Below are 20,194 nucleotides of genomic sequence, written 5' to 3'. Positions count from 1 at the left end.
GTGTGTGTGTGTGTGTGTGTGTGTGTGTGTGTGTGTGTGATGAATGAATTAACCATTGAGGTGTTTGGCCAGGTGGCACATGTATTGGCCAATTAGCTCATGTAGTCTAATTTTGAATGGCAGTGTTTTGAAATGGCAAACATGTGACTATGTCAGATTGTTGTGTCTTAGGCAGAGTACATTTAAAAAGTGCCATTTTGAATAGCAAAATGTGTGTAAAGCAGAAAATGTGTTTAGAGTTTTGGAGACTTGAGAAGAGGTTTTGCTCTCTGTGTGTGTCTGTTTAAATAATTTTGCTATGCATGTCATTTTATTGTGTTAGCAATTTGAAAAAACTGTAATAGCACACCTGTGCTGTGGACAGATAGGCTAGTTAAAAGTCCCAGTGCTGTTATACTGTATATCGGCACTCATGGAATGCCTCTTGTCCAATCAAATTACTTGGTCGGAACTAACTGTTGTATAATAAATGTTATATTTGCAAGTTAGTGTTTAATTGAACATTTTTGGAAATAATCAACACGCATGAGTGAGGGGGTACTTCTGGCATGGCAAAACAGCTCAAGGGGTACACAAGACAAAAAAGGTTGGGAACCACTGCTTTACAGCACTGATGGCTCTAGTGGCCTGGTTTCGAATCTCTATCGTTTTATTTCTAAACACGCTTACACACCCCTGGCTTTGGATACTATATGGAGGGCCGACATCCCAGACCTAGATTCAGCCTTTGATTGTGATAAGGTCTGGTCCAACATACTGTTAGCATCTAGAAATCCTGACCACCAGCAAATTCATTACAACTTCATACATAGAGTTTACCTGACACCCAAGAAACTTTGCTTAATGAAAATTAACACACACCCTACTTGCACCTTGTGCGCTAACAAGGCCTATGGCACCTACATGCACATGGTCTGGGAGTGTCCTCCAGTGGCTAGTTTCTGGGAGATGGTGGCCTCTAACCTCTCTGAGCTATTTGAGACTAATGTGCCTTACTCCCCTCCCCCATTGCACTTATCTTAAACAATCTATCCAATGTGGGCCTACCTCTGATCAAGAAGCGAGGCTTACTAGCCGGAATTACAGCAGCTAAAAAGTTAATTGCCACACATTGGAAGCCTCCCCATACACTTTCTCGGAGAGTCTGGGTCCTAACTTACCTAGACATAGTCTACTTAGAGCTATCAACAGCCCGGATGCACGGGGCAAAACAGCCAATACTGGAGATGTGGAACTCAATTTCGTTGAGCCTCAAAAGCTTAGTATAACCACTTGATGTAGCGGATAGCCTGGATCCCGGGTGGGGGGGGTGGGAGGTCGTCATCTTAATTTCTTTGTGTTTTATTTTTGGCTCTTGTTTTATTTTACTGTGCCGTGTTGTATGTGTCGTTATTGTTTATAATGTACCTGTCTTGTTGTCGAGTTGTTTAAAAATAAAAAAGTTGATCACACACAAAAAAAAAAGAAAATGTAAATGACATTTCTGTCATGGCTCCCGCATTTTGGCCGACGAGAGAGTCGGAATCTTGTCGGAATCATGTGCTACCAAGCGGACCAATCACAGAGCTTACGGTTGCGTAAGCACTGCAGTGTAGTTACATTTTTGGAGAGGTGCGCGTCAATCTACGCCGTAGCCTACGCAAGGCTACGCGGGCCTACGCAAGCTACGCCGTAGCCTACGCCGTCGATTTTACGCAGAAGCATAAACTGGGCTTAACGTTGGCGGCGGAGAAGAACTCGAAATGCCTCCCTCGTCATTTAAATCCCATGTATGGGAGCACTTTGGCTTCTCTGTCAATTATGACGGGAGGCACGAAAAAGGTAGCTCGACAACTTCTGATAATGTAGGCATTTTTTTCATACCATGTTTAAAGGAAGGGTTAACTTTATTATTTAGTTAAAAGTGGCATAAAACATGTTTATTCGTCTGCTTTAAAGAGCCCAGTGATTCACTGCTGCAACCAGGCGCCTCCCTCTCTCATATTGCACTATAATTTAAGTTGAATGTGTATTTCAGTATGATTGAGTAAAAAAAAAAAAAGTAAAAGTAATGTTTGAGTGTACAATATGTTATATATATATATATATATATATGTTACAATACATATGGGAATACGGTACATGTGGGAAAACTAGTGTTAGGTGCTAGGGTTAGGGTTAGGGGTAGGGTTAGGGTTAGACATGCCAGCATGTACCAAGTCACCCTAGCCTAGCACCTAACCCTAACCCTAGTTTTCCTAGTTCATGTACCGTAACATATATATATTTGACCAGTTTTGACATCTTGAATGTTGTTGGGTTTTTTTGCATAATAAAAGTGGTGTTTTTACAGAATTCAAGGAAAAAGCAGTTTTTATTAAAACAAACAAAAAAGTGGTGATCCAAAAAATGATCCAATCCGTGACTCAAAAACCACGACACGATCCGTGAGTTAGGTGATCTGTTACACCCCTAGCTAGCACTAACGGTGGTCTAACAATGCATGTAAATAGCGGCAGCCCTGACCTTAACACCTGCAGAATTACTTTGACTGTGTTCATTACTGTGACTGTGTTCTCTACGCTGTCTGGAATTATACATAGCTCCCTGAAGCTTAAAGTTATTTCAACAGTGGTGGAGTTTAACAGACAGGAAGATTAGTTAGCTTGTTCATCATGTGACGTGGATGAGACTTAGACCCCCCCCCAAATAAAAATATTTTGCAGATCTACACGAATCATATAATAATTATATGATTATATGAATAATTTAGCAGAAAGGTGACAAGTTTGCACACAGGTGCTGTTGGAACTGACAGACGGGTGGCAGGTTCTAACCCTGGGGGGCTGCTCTAGTACCTTCAGTATGATGTGGTGGGGGGGGGGCTGTTCTAGTACCTTCAGTATGATGTGGTGGGGGGGGCTGTTCTAGTACCTTCAGTATTATGTGGTGGGGGGGGCTGTTCTAGTACCTTCAGTATGATGTGGTGGGGGGGGGGCTGTTCTAGTACCTTCAGTATTATGTGGTTGGGGGGGGGCTGTTCTAGTACCTTCAGTATGATGTGGTGGGGGGGGGGGGCTGTTCTAGTACCTTCAGTATGATGTGGTGGGGGGGGCTGTTCTAGTACCTTCAGTATGATGTGGTGGAGGGGCTGTTCTAGTACCTTCAGTATGATGTGGTGGGGGGGGGGCTGTTCTAGTACCTTCAGTATTGATGTGGTGGGGGGGGCTGTTCTAGTACCTTCAGTATGATGTGGTGGGGGGGGCTGTTCTAGTACCTTCAGTATGATGTGGTGGGGGGGGGGGGCTGTTCTAGTACCTTCAGTATTATGTGGTGGGGGGGGCTGTTCTAGTACCTTCAGTATGATGTGGTGGGGGGGGGGGCTGTTCTAGTACCTTCAGTATGATGTGGTGGAGGGGAGAGGCTGTTCTAGTACCTTCAGTATGATGTGGTGGGGGGGGGCTGTTCTAGTACCTTCAGTATGATGTGGTGGGGGGGGCTGTTCTAGTACCTTCAGTATGATGTGGTGGGGGGGGGCTGTTCTAGTACCTTCAGTATGATGTGGTGGGGGGGGGGGCTGTTCTAGTACCTTCAGTATGATGTGGTGGGGGGGGCTGTTCTAGTATCTTCAGTATGATGTGGTGGGGGGGGGCTGTTCTAGTACCTTCAGTATGACGTCGTGGGTGGGGCTGCCGAGGGGCTCCTCCAGGCCGTACTCTCTGGCCAGGGGCACGGTGGGGCTGTAGAGACGCCAGTGCTTCTCCCCCTCCAGCTGCAGAATAAACACCTGGGGGGAAGGGGGGGGGGGTGGAGGAGACAACACTACATCACTGACAGCACACCAACCACAACAAAACCATGACTCGTGTGACTGATCTTTGTCATGAACAACCCTTTTCAGCAAACTGTACCTTTCGTTACTGTACAATAGCAGTTGTGCCCTGAAGGGGGTGTCAGGACTGTAGAGTCATTACATATCTTCCACAGTAGACTGAAGACCCATCTCTTACATCTCGTCAGGCTACATCTTGACAGTCCCCCTCCCCTTCCCATGTGTCCCCAGCACTACCTTCATTAGGCCCCTATACTTTCTTTTATTTATTTTTTATTACTACTCAATCTTTTCAGTTTGTAAAGTGTCTTTGAGTGTCTAGAAAAGCGCTATATAAGTCTAATGTATTATTATTATTATTATCATTAGGGTCTTACCTCGACGTCGTCGTGGTGAGGGGGCAGGCCCTGGGACTCCTGAGGTGTGATGTAGACGTTGGAGCCCACCAGGGAGCCAAAGTAACACTCCAGCTTCTCCTGGATCCGCCACAGCTCATCCTGGAGACAGACAGCCAGAGACATCAGAAACCTCAGAGACTCCAGAGTCCAACATGCAATTCGGTTGTTAAGTCTGACGTCAAATGTGACGTTTAGCAATTTCTGGGTCCGACTCCAAACCAGAAATTCCCTGCACCAGAGTACCAGTGTACTACAGCAGTAGAATGACAGTTCAATTGGTTTTTAGACTGGGATCTATTCATACAACAAGGGACAGCACTTTCCCGTTTTTCCCTTATTTGTCAGCGTCTTTGAGCCTGGGAAAAGCGCTATATAAATATAATGAATTATTATTATTACTGAGGCATTTCGAAGACAGCGCCTCAGCCAACTTTGAAACACGTCACAACTTAACAACCGGGATCCATCAATGCAACAACAAGACATCTATTCTTTAATAGAAGGTGGGCAACACCACTCTATCAGCACTTTCAACTGAAGATGTCCAACCTATCCCGGTTGAAGATCCTAATAATACCTAGTAGTCACCAAACCATGTCTTTAACCATGGGATTATTATTATTAATAATCCTTTATTTAACCAGGGTAGTGATATTGAGACAGTAGCCTCTTTTTCAAATGAGCCCTGGCCAAGAAAAGCAGCACTTAGTTAAAAAAAGACACCACATACAGTATAAAAACATACAATATACAACATGAAATAACAACAAACAATCAACAGAAACAGTGAGCAGATACAGGCTATAAAACGATAAGCTCAGCACATCTTCATGTATGATTAAAAGTCTCTGTAACACACAGTTTAAAATAACTGGATAACGGGATAACACTGCCACCTAGTGGTGTGCTGGCTAGGACCTACAGTGCCCTGCATAAGTATGGCACCTCATAGTACTGCTAATTGTGAAGTAATTGTGAAGTCCAAAGTACAAACTTTTGGAGTGCCGAAAGAAGAAAACATGCATCACTAGCAAGTCTAATTGCTATGAGGTTAAAGTAGAGATGCTCAGCTTTTTGTATGCATGTATTTATGTACATAGTGCTATACTCTCTGGTTAACTGGTCATCTCTCTCTATCCGCCGAACCCTTCACTGGTCATCTTCATTTACAAATCCATCCTTGGCCTGCTCCCTTCCTACCTTTCTAACCACCTGTCACGCAAGCAATCCGTCTACGGCCTTCGCACACAGGACATCATCACATACTCCATCCCCTTGGTCCGGACCATGAAAGGCAAAAGGGCGTTCTCATTTGCAGCCCCTTCCTCTTGGAATTCATTACAGCAGAGTCTGAAACTGTCTCAGCTGATCCCTCTCTCCAGTTTCAAGCTCTTGCTGAGAGGCATACAGTGCGAGTCCATGATTTGTTCTTGCTATTAAGTTGACCCTCCCTTTTGCCCATTACTGACCCCTCCCTGTCCCTAGATCTTTAGCTGTCTAGTTTTAGGTTTTTGTAGTTTTAGCTTAGTTTTAGATTATCTTAGACTGTTTTAGACTAGTTTTTGTTTTAGACTGTGTAGTTTTAGTTTAGTTTTAGTCTATACTGACGGAAAGTTGAGTTTATCTTAGACTATTTTAGACTAGTTTTAGTTTTAGACAATGTCGTTTTTAGTTTAGTTTTTAGACTATGTAGGCCAGGTTTGTATTGTATTTGTTTGTGGTGGATGTTGTATGCCTGAACAGGTCACACTTGAAAATGAGCCCTTGGGGCTCAATGTGTTTCTTACCTGTATAAATAAAGGTTAAATAAAAAAAATAAAATTAAAAATATTGGTTCCACCATTCAGACACCCCTTTTTATACAAAAAAAGATAATAATAATAATAATAATAATAACTTGGATTTATATAGCGCCTTTCATAAAACCCAAGGACGCTTTAAAATTCTAAAGGGAATGGTCAGACAGACAAAACAGAAAACAAACAAAACAAAACAGTAACTAGGGGCCAAAGGCCTTGGTGAACAGATGGGTTTTGAGGGCTGATTTGAAGGAGTCCAGGGTGGGGGCGTTGCGGATCACTATGGTAGGTATGTTACAAGAAATGTAAACTCTTCCAAAATGAAACCAAATGGAAAAATATAAATAAAAACACAAAGATCGTCCAAATCGGTTAAGAAATAAGAAAGTTATGCCAATATTAGTTAGTAAAAAGTGCATGATTTTGTCCCGTTTTCAATGTAAATGGTCTAAAAACTGTGATCTTCATCCAAGAATAGGATTTTTTTTCTTTCTTTACTCCTATCATAATGAAACTTAACATAGTGAAAGCAAACATGTATAGAACATGTTTTTGTATTACAAGTTTAGAACTCGCTAATGCGAGCCACTGACGGCACAACACTTCAGAGCGCAGCAGCTGGCGAGAGACATTTAGGGGCGCCATTGGGCATGTTTTGTAACATACCTAACTATGGGGGGAGAGTTCCGGAGGGTAGGTGCAGCCACGCTGAAGGCTCTGTCCCCAAAGGTCCGTAGTTTGGTGCGGGGGGTGGACAGCAGGCCCATGTCTGAGGTCCCAGTGGGAATCGAACCTCCAACCTAAGTGTTGTTGGCACCATGCTCTACCAAAGCCCGTTTCACACATAAATTGCATGGAATCCCGACCCGTGTCAGCCAGGCATTTTCACTGTTCACACATGACCCAATTAGCCGGCAATTACCTGGTTGCTTCCTTTCACACATGTCGGCATTGCCGGGTTGAGCGATCTACTTGAATCATTCAACTGGATGCAGAACTGGAACGAGACAAGCGCGTGAGACTGCCATATATACCATATCTGCCATATAATTATATATCATACCCATATCTGATTCAGGAGTCTGATATTGGGGGTCTGGGGCAGTTCTTATGCGCTCTACCCTGCTGACTGCGCGATGCAGGACACCTGTGAAAGGAGACGGACCAGGGAGTCTTCAGGCTTCTAATCACACCTACCGTGACCCAGTCATTTCCATGGAATTATACATGGTCGTGACCCGGGTAATTGCTTGGTCGAATTTCCCTGGTCAGTCTCGTTCACACTTAAGCCGACCTTGGAAATTCCATGGAATCTACTGGGAAGGCCTGTATGTGTGAAAGGGGCTTAACTGAGCCACAGTAGCCCTAACCACACACACACACACACACACACACACACACACACACACACACACAACTATGTATTTCACCTTAAACCTCTGGGGCTGGTGGAACTGGATGGTGGCCTTCTTCTGATCAAAGGACTTCCTCAGCTGACTGTAGTTCACACGGCCCTCCTTGTTCAGGACCACCTTCTTCCCCTGGACACAGCGGCAGACGTTGAGGTCTGTGGCGTACTCCAGCCCCTGGGAACACAGGCCCTGTAGGTCGGCCAGCTGGAACAGAGACCGGTAGTAGGAGGCCAGGCCCGGGTCAGACCTCTGGAGGTGGAGGGGTTTCTTCTCCCAGTGGTCCTGGTAGAAGTCCTCCTGCCCCATAGGGGAGATGAGGCTCTGGAACAGGCTGGCTGGGCTGTCAAAGCAGAGAGGGGACGGGACACCGCCGTTGGGGAACGTCTTTCTTTGTTTGGCGGGGATCTCTGCGTCGTCATGGTCACCCTTCATGAAGGATTTGGTGGCTGCTGATCTCCCTTTCTTAGGCATATTTTACTGAGGGGAAGGAAGGTCATGTGATCAGGCTGGTCCATAGCCCAATCTGTGAATAGAATTAACCTATGTACAGATACACAACATCCACATGTACACATATAATCCTATATTTCCACAGACATTTAGGCTAACTACTAGTAACAGCCTGTCATTTTTGCAATGGCGTATGTAATGTATGCAACTGGAATAACCCAGCATGTATAAGCCTTTAGGGCAAACTAGTAAGAGACTGGCCGAGTATGCCTTCCACAGCAAAACAGATTACCATTTAATTTCCATGACTCACATGATAGAAGACAAGATTATAGACAGCAGCACTGAGCACTTTAGCGAGCTTGCTAATGGTAAAGTAAAAGCTAGCTCCTTGCAAATTGGAGTGATTCTAGACACAAGGCAAGGCAACCAACGTGTTTATACTGTCGCGTTTGGACACAAACCAACACCAGTGGACTTTAAAGAGGTGGGGGGAATACGCAATAACTGTTTCGCTAAAAAATACTCAACTCGATAACATTTCTGAACACAACACGCAAATATTGACACATGTGAGTTGCCTGTCCTGTCGGAATAAAAGTTCGATAAGAAACAAATTATACTTTTTTGGTTCCGAGTGTCAGTCAGTTCTCCAAGTATATCCAGCTGCAGACATCAAATCCATCACCCGGAAACGTGATGGACCATACGTCATCATACCGCGCCTGCATATTTGCATAGACTGCGTCATCGACTTACTACGGTGAAAACTACGGTGGAAACCATGAACACATTTCCAGCAATGGATTTGGTCACAGACAGAATTTGTGTTATTTTAGCTGTTTACCAAAACATCTTAGTTACAGTCATACACAAGTTACAGTCATATAATGCATATGAATGAATGAATGAATCTTTATTTCGAACATGATTTAAAAATAAAAATAACTAATATGTAGAGTACAGTCCTATCAATTGTTCGAAAAGGAGTAGGAAGAAGCCTGTCCTACCCCTGTTTATACTTAACAATTATGCTTACATTATATAATCCAATTAATTAATACATATATTTCAGTATCATCCTTTCTAATACTTTTTCATTAAAAATAATTTAAACCTTTTTTAAAATAGAGCAATAGAGCAATATTTCTGCTTTCCTTCATATTTTCTTCATATTTTTGACATTAGGAACAAGTTATTAGTGTGATCACGATATCCGACCTTATGTACAATCCTCATAGCTTTTTTCTGTAGTGTAATCAATGGGTTTAAAGTGCTTTTATATTCATTTCCCCATATCTCCACACAGTAACTCAAATAGGGTAAGACAAGACAACAATATAGAGTATACAACATCCTCTGTTCCAGAATATGTTTTGCCCTGCACAATACTGCAATACTCCTTGATACTTTGGATCTAACGTATACCTTATATGAGATTTCCAACAAAATTTACTGGGCTTAAAGTGCAGACTCTCAGCTTTAGGTTAAGGGTATTCACATCCAAATTGAAGGAAGGGTTTATGAATTATAGATCTTAAAGTAATTATAAAGTAATAAGTAATAAGTATAAGTAATCTATAAAGTAATTAGACAATTGACTCAAAAGCTGTTTCATGGGCCAGTGTGGGCTATTTATTCCTTCATTATTTCTTTATCAATTAAGCAGGTAAAAGGTCTGAGTTGATTCCAAGTGTGGCATTTGCATTTGGAGGCTGTTGCTGTATACGCACAACATGCAGTCAACAGAGCTCTCAATGCAACTGAAACAGGCCATCCCCAGGCTGTAAAAACAAAACAAAAATCCATCAGAGAGATAGTGGGAACATTAATACTGGCCAAATTAACTGTTTGGTACATTCTGAGAAAAAAAGAATGCACTGGTGAGTGTGATGACATGGAAATGCATGGCTTCCAATGGCACTGGGTCACTAGTGTTTATTGATGATGTGAAGACAGAAGCAGACAGATGAATTCTGAAGTGTTTAGGGATATTCTGTCTGCTCAGATTCAGGCAAATTCAGCAAAGTTGATTGGATGGTGCTTCACAATACAGATGGACAATGACCCAAAATATAGTGTGTAAGCAACCCAGGACTTTTTTAAGGCAAAGAAGTGGAATATTCTGCAATGGCCAGAGTCAATCACCTGATCTCAACCCAATCAAGCATGCATTTCACTTGCTGAAGACAAAACTAAAGGCAGAAAGACCCACGAACAAACAACAACTGAAGACTGCTGCAGTAAAGGCCTGACAAAGCATCACAAAGGAGGAAACCCAGCATTTGGTGATGACCATGTGTTCCAGACTTCAGGCAGTCATTGCATGCAAAGGATTCTCGACTAAGTATTACAAATGAACATTTTACTTACAGTACAGGCCAAAAGGTTGGACACACCTTCTCATTCAATGTGTTTCCTTTATTTTCATGACTATTTACATTGTAGATTCTCACTGTGAATGAACACATGTGGAATGATGTACTTAACAAAAAAGTGTGAAATAACTCTAAATATGTCTTATATTTTAGATTCCTCAAAGTAGCCACCCTTTGCTTTTTTGTTGTTAATAAAATATATTTTTGTTGTTGTTAATAAAATATATAATAATAATATGATATATATATAATAACATATTATTAACACATATTATATTAAATATTATTATTATATATTTTATTAACAACAAAAAAGCAAAGGGTGGCTACTTTGAGGAATCTAAAATATAAGACATATTTTTCAGAGTTATTTCACACTTTATTGTTAAATACATAATTCCTATGTGTTCATTCATAGTTTTGATGCCTTCAGTGAGAATCTACAATGTACCAAATAGTCATGAAAATAAAGGAAACGCATTGAATGAGAAGGTGTGTCCAAACTTTTGGCCTGTACTGTATGATTGTTAATTTGTCCAATTACTTTTGAGCTCCTGAAAATAGGAGACTGTGTATAAAAATGGTTGCAATTCCTAATGTTTCATACAATATTTTTGTTCAACCCCTTGAATTAAAGCTGAAAGTATGCACTTCAATTACATCTTGATTGTTTCATTTCAAATCCTTTGTGGTGGCATACAGAGACAAAATTATGGAAATTGTGTCACTGTCCAAATACTTCCAGACCTAAATGTATATAAATAAAAGAATGTCAATGACCCCAGGTGTGGGACTTTATTAGGTCAAACAGGTTTGAGGGGTCAGGCAAAGGACTTGGTGGAGTCAGGCAAGGGTCAGGCGATCATCGTTGTAATCCATGGAGCAGGGCAGGAACCGTGGTGCAAGGTGCTGGGCTGGAGGTGTCCATGGTGCTGAGTGCACACTGATGAGCTAAATAAAACATTATATTTCTGAATATGTAAAATGCAAACACCAGAAATGCAAGAAAGTTTGAGGTATACCAAATGGAATTAATAACAAGTGTTACGACCCTTCTGTCTAGAGTAAAATAAGGGCCTAGGGTAGAGTGCACAATGTACAGGTGTGTTGCAACACAAATGCCCAAATAAGTGTACAAGGGATCAAATCAATTCAGGTTTTATTTGTATAGCGCATTTCTTACAAGATGCGACTCAATGCACTTCACGTAATGACAGATGTTCAGTGTCCAGTGTAGTGTAGTGTTCAGTGTTGTGTCCAGTGTCCAGTGTAGTGTTCAGTGTTGTGTCCAGTGTAGTGTTCAGTGTTGTGTCCAGTGTAGTGTTCAGTGTTGTGTCCAGTGTCCAGTAGTGTTCAGTGTTGTGTCCAGTGTAGTGTAGTGTTCAGTGTTGTGTCCAGTGTCCAGTGTAGTGTTCAGTGTTGTGTCCAGTGTCGTGTAGTGTAGTGTTCAGTGTTGTGTCCAGTGTCCAGTGTAGTGTTCAGTGTTGTGTCCAGTGACTGTCCAGTGTAGTGTAGTGTTCAGTGTTGTGTCCAGTGTCCAGTGTAGTGTTCAGTGTTGTGTCCAGTGTAGTGTTCAGTGTTGTGTCCAGTGTCCAGTGTAGTGTAGTGTTCAGTGTTGTGTCCAGTGTTGTGTCCTGTGACACCTCACTGAACACCTATGTGGGCCTAACTGGGTCATCAGCTGGGGACAACCAGTCAGACAAAGCAGTGTTTATAAAATGTAGTGCCTATTTAAAAAGTCCAGTCATTTAAAAATAATTTAAAAAAAAAGAAAAAAAAAAGATTATGACGATTATTCAACTAATTAAAATTCTCCACGATAAAGTTATCGCGGGTGTTTTTATCGCGATTAACGATAAACACGATAATCGTCCCATCCCTAGTCCAGTGTCCAGTAGTGTTCAGTGTAGTGTAGTGTTCAGTGTTGTGTCCAGTGTCCAGTGTAGTGTTCAGTGTTGTGTCCAGTGTCCAGTGTAGTGTTCAGTGTTGTGTCCAGTGTAGTGTTGTGTCCAGTGTAGTGTAGTGTAGTGTTCAGTGTTGTGTCCAGTGTCCAGTGTAGTGTAGTGTTCAGTGTTGTGTCCAGTGTCCAGTGTAGTGTAGTGTTCAGTATTGTGTCCAGTGTCCAGTGTAGTGTAGTGTTCAGTATTGTGTCCAACCCCCAGTGGTCAGACACGGACAGCTCCGTTGGTGGCCAGTTGTCCCTCTGCTCGGGACCACAGCTCGGCGCCTGCAAAAAGTCAGCTCTCAAAAACAAGAAAACAAGCAATAAAAATAGGGGGATAAGTAATCGGTAGACATCTGAGAATGTAGCTATTGTGAACTTTTAAATTACATTAAGTGGTTGAAGACAACGCAGCGTTTTTTTAGCCCTGCCAGCTGTACATCATTATCTTTGTTTTGTCACTATTTGCACTTCTGGTTATATGCATAACTGCATTTTGTTGTTGGTACTTGTACTCAGCAATGACAATAAAGTTGAATCTAATCTAATATCTCTCTAATATCTCTGATAACGCTAAACCACATAGGATTACCCAATTAGCCAAGCCAGATGAACAAAACTACGTGCGAAACAGCCGCGTAACACATGCAACAACCTAAATAATAAACACACATCTGAAAACTATAACATGTTCATTAATAATATTTCGAATTTCTCACCTGAGCTGCATTTGCCATTGTATTTGTAATTCTTCTTCTTCTTCTTCTCAATTGCGTGTTCAAATTATTGTTCGTTAAATGTCCTATAAAATGTCGCCGTGTTTATAAGATCCTTCAAAATCTCGCGGTTTCTTACCGACGCGCTTACGATGACGCGCTCCAACCAAATGGTACATCACGTTTCCGGGTGATGGATTTGATGTCTGCAGCTGGACCCTTCTCCAGTTTTGTGTTAAGAGATTTAACTAAATCAGATGAATAATAGACTAATAATTATCTAGGATACTCAAGTTGTTTGCAAATAATTCTGTGAAATATGAGCCAATTCACAACAATATAGACATACAGACCTTTTTATTGGGTGACATTTGTCTGAAATACAGTAAAACAAGCAGAGAATTCTCTGTAAAGAGCTCACTCTATCACAACAGGATAACCAACAGGTTGGTTTAAAGTAAGAGAAAGGTTGTGAGTGAGATGTCATTACAAAGGGAGATGTGAAGCACTAATGAGAGTGGCCGTTGACTTCAGCGGTTAGCTGTGCTAGAATCAAGACCAAATGTCCAGTACACCATTAAACAAATAGAAAAGTATCTTTATTTACACATTGGCTCTTTCAATGTTTGGATAACATGATGAACAGAAATTCCATCTCTCTTTAACACGTCTGTGAGACATCTGGATCGATACAGCTGCATTGTAGTGAACCATAAGCAAATCCTTCAAATATCAGACTACAGACTACTACAGCGTGACATAACACATCACCATTATATGGCGTCCAAATAGAAAAGTCACAATAACCCATTCCCCAACCAAAACATTACATTGAGGAATATGTGAGACAACTCTCAAATATGAGGCCACTTGACAATGCCAAATTGAAGTTCGATGAACTGTTGTGTTGTTTTCTGTGGAGGGAGGCAGGTGTGGTGTTTTTGTAGGATAAAAAAAAAACAAAAAAAACAATGTCTTTTTAGTAGAGAGAAGGGAGGGTGAACTGTGGTCCGTGGTCTGCTGCCCCTCCACTTCAGTCAAGACAGGAGGTGTTGATCTCCAGACTCAGACCCAGTCTGCTCTGCCTCACTGGGGGGGGGGCTCGGGAGCCCCTGACGGGCTGTCCATATCAGGGAGCTCCAGTTTCTCCCACTCCGTCAGTTTGAGGGTTAAATGCTGGGCGATCTCATTGGGGTCAGTGTGCAAAGCAGCAGGGACGTTCTAGAAGATAAAGAGAGGGAAAACAAAGTGAACACTAACATCTCCCAAGACATCCATGGATTAATAGGAGATTTTTTTTCTGAGTGGGGCAGTTCCACTCATATTTGTCTTTTTTATAGATAGACACAGTAGAGATTTTTGACAGGAAGGATGGGTGAGAGAGAGAGAAGGGAGATGCAGGATATGTCCATGGTCGGAATCGAACCGGGAACCCTGCGGTTACATGGTCGACGCTTAACCCGCTACACCACCAAAGCGCCTCAACCACATCCATGTATTTATGTCTAGGTTCTCCTCGCCATGGCTGTAGTAAGGTGAAATGACCAGTGTAGCCACAACTATTTGTTTACGAGAGATGTAAACATATCCCAGCTAAACTAAGTGGTTGTGAATGTACACATTTCCCACGATTAATATCTCCATCCCCCAGGGGAATGTGCAGAGATGCAGGTTTGAACTGCACATACTTCTGGACAATGTATAGACTTGTTCATTCTGTGTAATTATTTCTTTTTTAAATTTCTTTGAATTATTTTATTGAATCTGAGATTCAAACAATAAACCGTTCTCCCGCAATGTTTTGGGGGGTAATCAGCTATAGGATGAGGCAGGAGAAATGTAACGACTCAATCCCATAGGCAGTCCATGAGATCAAAGTGATAGTTCTAAGCATGTTATGAAGCTATACAGTGTTTTGTTTACAAACAATGGAGTAAAACAAGGTTCTATTTTGGGCTCGGGGGGGCGGGGTAGGACTTCTTCTCTGCTGGCCGCTTGGCACCGCCCTCTCTACAAGGAGTGGTCTCTCTACGAGGAGTGGTCTCTCTACGAGGAGTGTCTCTCTACGAGGAGTGGTCTCTCTACGAGGAGTGGTCTCTCTACGAGGAGTGGTCTCTCTACGAGGAGTGTCTCTCTATGAGGAGTGTCTCTCTATGAGGAGTGTCTCTCTATGAGGAGTGTCTCTCTACGAAAAGTGGTGTCTCTCGGAGGAGTGTCTCTCTAGGAGGAGTGGTCTCTCTAGGAGGAGTGGTCTCTCTAGGAGGAGTGGTCTCTCTAGGAGGAGTGGTGTCTCTAGGAGGAGTGGTCTCTCTAGGAGGAGTGGTGTCTCTAGGAGGAGTGTCTCTCTAGGAGGAGTGTCTCTCTAGGAGGAGTGGTCTCTCTGCTGGGTCAAGGCTTTTCTCTGTCTTGGCGCGGTTTGATGGGGTGGCGCGGTAGGGGCAGGTGGGCAGAGAAGAGGATGCAGTGGTGGTCAGAGAGTGGAAATGGAAGAGGGTGGGGGTTGGGTATGGGTAGGGAGGCAGAGCAGACAAGGTCGAGTGTGTGGCCTTTTACATGGGTGGGGAAGTTGATGTGCTGGGTGAGGTGGAAACAATCAAGGAGAGAGAGGAAGTCAGAGGTGAGGTTGGAGTTGGGTTTGTCGACATGGATATTAAAGTCACCGGGTAGAAAGGGAAGAGGCGATGGTGAGGAGTTCAGAGAGATCAGAAAGAAAAGAGGGGTGTGGCTTCGGTGGGCGGTAGAGTAGGAGTGCAGTTATGGAGTTGGGGAGTGAAAAGGCGAGGTATTCGAAGGATGACATGGGTGGGAGGTTGAGGTCCAGTACAGTGACAGTTAGGGTGTGTTTGTGGAGAGCAGCGAGACCACCCCCTCGCTTAGAGGCGGGTTTAGCGATGTAGGTGTAATTAGGGGGGGTGGCCTGGTTGAGTGAGTAGTAGTCCGAGGGTTGTTGCCAGGTTTCAGTGAGGAGAAGTATGTCCAGGTTGTTGTCCAGTATCAGACAGGGGATTTGTTGGAGAGAGAGCGAGTGTTCAACAGTGCAAGGGAGATGGATGGGGGAGCAGGGGGGAGAGAGCGGAGGTTTGAGGGGTCAGCGGTGCGGTGTGTGGTGATGACAGGTGAGCGAGAGTTAGTCCAGAATGAGGGGATGTTTGTGCCTTCAGGGTGGTGTAGAGTCCGGTGTCGATGTTGCTGGGAGCCTCGGTGGATGTAGCGGCGGCGGCGGAGAATGCCTGCCTTGGTGGCGGCGGTGGCAGCAGCAGCAGTGAGGCGATGGTTATGGTTCAGTGAGTGGAGGTCAGTGGCAGTATAGGTGAGACGAGAGAAGGGCAGGGGGAGGTGGGGGGTAGGTGAGATGGCCGGGAGTCTAGGGCAAAACGATAGGAGCAGCAGGAGGGTGAAACCAAGTTGGAGATGAAACCAGAGCACAGGTGGGAGTAGTTCAGTGGATAGGTTGGGAGTGACTAGTAGTTGGTGGGCAGTGAGTTGTGTAAACATGGCAGTGAACCAGAGTGACAGCGTGGTGTTGTTGTTGTTGTTGTTGTCATATGTATTGCTGGCTTGGGACTGGCGGCCGGCCAGCCTAGCCGTGCCATGCCAGCGACCAAATCCCACAGTAGTGAGTGAAGGTTGGGAAGGACTGACACTCACCTGAGGAGATGGCAACCCCCAAACTGGGGAGGGAGTGGTGGCTACCTCCCAGGACGAGGGTAGTAGCACAGCACGGCCAGGCTAGCGTTGTCTGAGAGCGGCGCGCAGCGGGTCGGTCGGCAACACAGAGCCGGGGGACAGGAACGATGGTGTCAAGAAGTGTGAATCCAGTGGGAGTTAGTGGTCCAGTGATGGGGTTAGTGGTGGCGGTGAATACTGTAGTCCGGTAGTGGAGGCAGTGAGAGGCGGGAGATGGCGGGGGGGGGGGAAGCAGCGGAGGTCGGTGAAAAAAATTAATAAAAATAAAGTGAAAATACTTGGAAAAGAAAATAAAGAAAATAAAAAGCGGAGACTTTTGGGGGAAGGCGGGCACACAAAACAAGGTAGACGTTGAAAACAAGAAACTATAGACACTTTAGGACAGGACACAAAAAGACAGGACAGGGAAACAGAAGCGGCAGTCGCAACGTGGACGCCAGCGGTGCTCTGAACCCGGAAAAGCAGCTACGGCAGACGCAACAAGACAAACAGGACAAAAAGCCATAATTTTGGCTCTGTACGCCACGACATCAGGGACACATACTTCCTGATGTCCTGTACCAATCCTACTGACGTCCTGTACCAATCCTACTGACGTCCTGTACCAATCCTACTGATGTCCTGTACCAATCCTACCGATGTCCTGTACCAATCCAATCCTAGACTGGCCCTTTAGAAGAAAAAAGAAGAAGCAAAGAAAAGGAAAACACAAAGGAAATCTTACCTGCAATTCTGAAATTTTACTTTCCCGAGTGCTGAACTCTCTGAGCATGTAATTGTTTCCAGCCTGTAAGCAAAACCAGTGAAAGGGGAGACTCGTTTAATATGCAGCTATTTCCAAGGTCACCATTTAAGTGATCATTCTAAAATGTATAAATGGTCTCAACAGGAATCGAACCCCCAAACTAAGCGTTGTTAGCGCCATGCTCTACCAACTGAGGATCATATGCCACAGCCATCAACTGGTTTTCAAGGTAAGCAAAACCGGTGAAAGGGGTGACTCATTTTATTCACAGTTATTTCCAAGGTCCATATTTAAGTGTTCATTCTAAAATGCTCATCATATCCTATCACCATACCATTCCTGCTGGCACCATATATACTGAAAAATGTATGCGCTCACTGCAATGTAAGTCGCTTTGGATAAAAGCTAAATGGCATATATTATACACAGTATTTGACCTTCACTGGGTGTCAAGGTTAGGGTCAGGGTTAGGGTCAGGGTCAGGGTTAGGGTTCGGTCGGCCACTTGCCTCGTGATAGAGCCGGGTGTCGTTTATCCGGATCAATACCCCGTCGACTCGCAAGAAGAACCGCAGCAGCAGGAAGAAACTGGTTGGCATCACTCTCTGCAAACAAACCAGGTTTTATTTGCCAATCACTCAATCAATCGCTGATTGGAACGTGTGTGTGTGTGTGTGTGTGTGTGTGTGTGTGTGTGTGTGTGTCCGCCCGAAACAATACACCTGCACCCCCCCAGGGAGAACAGAGCTCTGGGCCCACAGGGTCAGCCATTTTTTCGACACACAAAAAGGGAACAACAAGCCACTCTTCAAATATCCTTGCGCCAAATATGACTCACGATTTTGACACTGATCATGGACACGCCGTGGTCATGCAGCTCGTCTTCAAACAGCAACACGTCGTCGAAGAACATAATCTGCTCTCGCGCCTTCAGCTTCTCCATGTCTATACGTTCCTCTGTTTCCGTTACCTTATGGAGGAAGCAGAAAAGGGGCGATTCTCTCAGACACTGAAGTTTCAGCTGTTTCATTAAAACATGTCCTGATGTGGCCTGGGGTGGTCCAGTGGTCTAGCACCGCGGCCTACGGTGCACACATGTGGTTCGAATCTGGCCCATACCCGCTAACATGCCCTCTTCTCCTTACTTTCCTGTCTATCTTCACTCTCTCTATGCAATAAAATGAAAAATATGAGTGAGAGGATTGCCCCACTCAGAAAAAAAATTACCTTTAAAAAAACAAAACAAAAACATGTGTTGATAGTAACTGTCCTGCAGCAGTCTTTTGGTAAGTGAATGAGATATGATATTTCTCTGCCAGTGTGACTCTCACCCTCATCTGCAGGTCCTCCCCTAACAAGGTGCCTCTGTAGTCTGTGGTGTACGTCCAGTCGTAGCGTTTCACCACCTCTTTGGAGTGCTCTGAGTCGGCCCTGAGAATACACACCCGTGACAAAGGTCAAATTCGGTAACCAAGCATCATTCTAAAAAGGGATTGAAGATCAAACGTTTCACCCAAGCAATCTCTGCAACACTACTGCTTCTGTGTCCTACACTGACATACAAGATGGCCTCAAAGCGCTTCACATGTCAGGAATATGAAACATTTAAAAGAAGCAGTCACGTAGAGTAGGAAGGGTAGGTACCCACAAGGCCATAGGACTGCTCAACTGGCCCCTTCTCACCTGCTCTCCTGCCATTCCTGTGCACAGGCAACTTTCACAGAGTCCTGCATGTTGTTGACACGTTTCAGGGCATCTATAGCGTTGAACTCAATGCCGTAGCCGTCTGTGTGTTGGATGCGTAGAATGTTGTCCCCAAACAGCATCTCTGGGAGCGAAGGCATCTGCATCTCCTCCGCTAACCTGGGGTGGAGATTGGCAACATTGGACTTAGCTCCAGCGCCACACTGAAAAAGGGCTGCTGAATATCCATACAGACTCACTTTCTACCCTTCATGGCCTGATGCCACGTTGTGTAGACCATATCAAATAATGCCAGTTTCCATACATGGCATTCCGCTTAGTGTGGCGGTAAACTAGAGAGTGACTGGCCAAAGGCCATAACTGTAAAGGAAGAAGGGGAAATGCAATTTGCAACACGTGTGTTGTTTCCAGTGTCATGTTTTGAGTTTTTCCACCGTGGCTTCTGGTAATGACATGTAGAAAGTGAATGCGTATGGATAAGTAGCCTACATGGGTATTTTCAAAGCTGGCATATGTGATGCCGAAACAGGTAAAGGGTACTCATGTTGAATTAAGTCACAAGCTAATACCACAACACCTCATCTCATGAAATCATATGGGAGTGTGAAATAATGGAAAACATTATTTGACATATACTGTAGGCTACGAGTTGAGAATTGTATAGAGCTTGCAAAGGGTTACAATAGATTGTTAACATAATACATTGTGCAACTCTTATCTGACATCAAAATAGCTAGCTAAACAGTTTCTAGGATGGAAGGATAAGGAAGAAATTCACCTCTCAATGTCCTTAGACTTCATGATGTGGGTTTTAGCAGCAGTGACTTTCCATGGTCCAAACGTGAAGTCTTGTTTGCTGCTCTTAAATCCATGGGACATCATGGCTGACAAGTTGGCAAACATCAACTAAAAATACACACATACTCATCAGGGGCATTAGCAAAATATCACTATTAACAGTGAGCAATTTAAAGCACCTATCCATGGCCGCTACCTTATTGCAGCTACCGAGGGGCTTGAGTCCTAGGCACAAAATCGTTTTACGCACGGTCAACACTGGATTAAATACCTCAAAGCAAACCTATAATCCTCTACTTCCATTCTACCCAGAAACAATCTTACGAAATACGAAAACATACCCGACCATGTTTGC

At 43.8% G+C, this 20,194-nt stretch overlaps 2 protein-coding genes across 2 annotated transcripts in view; both read right to left on the bottom strand.

Annotated features, from left to right (window-relative positions):
- Positions 1 to 8,410, bottom strand: part of riox2 (ribosomal oxygenase 2) — a 31,192-nt gene extending 22,782 nt beyond the window's left edge. Inside the window, exons 1-4 of the mRNA XM_080528279.1 lie at positions 8,184 to 8,410; positions 7,439 to 7,897; positions 4,189 to 4,308; positions 3,644 to 3,766 (exon numbers count right to left, since the gene is read on the bottom strand). Of these exons, the coding sequence (XP_080384405.1) occupies positions 3,644 to 3,766; positions 4,189 to 4,308; positions 7,439 to 7,891 (696 nt within the window). The 5' untranslated portion in view covers positions 7,892 to 7,897; positions 8,184 to 8,410. The remainder of the gene's footprint in view (positions 1 to 3,643; positions 3,767 to 4,188; positions 4,309 to 7,438; positions 7,898 to 8,183) is intronic.
- A 4,860-nt stretch (positions 8,411 to 13,270) lies between these two features.
- tiprl (TIP41, TOR signaling pathway regulator-like) lies at positions 13,271 to 19,944 on the bottom strand (the record flags this gene model as incomplete). Its single annotated transcript, XM_080528397.1, has 7 exons — positions 13,271 to 14,127; positions 17,318 to 17,380; positions 17,847 to 17,942; positions 18,176 to 18,307; positions 18,669 to 18,768; positions 19,021 to 19,200; positions 19,820 to 19,944. 7 exons carry the CDS (start codon positions 19,942 to 19,944, stop codon positions 13,993 to 13,995), a joined length of 831 nt encoding a protein of 276 aa, XP_080384523.1. The 3' UTR covers positions 13,271 to 13,992.
- Between the last annotated feature and the right edge of the window lie 250 nt (positions 19,945 to 20,194).

This window comes from Nansenia antarctica (assembly GCF_963989245.1).
Source record: "Nansenia antarctica genome assembly, chromosome: 4".
NCBI classification, from domain to species: Eukaryota; Metazoa; Chordata; class Actinopteri; order Argentiniformes; family Microstomatidae; genus Nansenia; species Nansenia antarctica.
The sequence above is the reverse complement of the archived record's forward strand: the minus strand, read 5'-3'. Positions and strand labels throughout refer to the sequence as shown.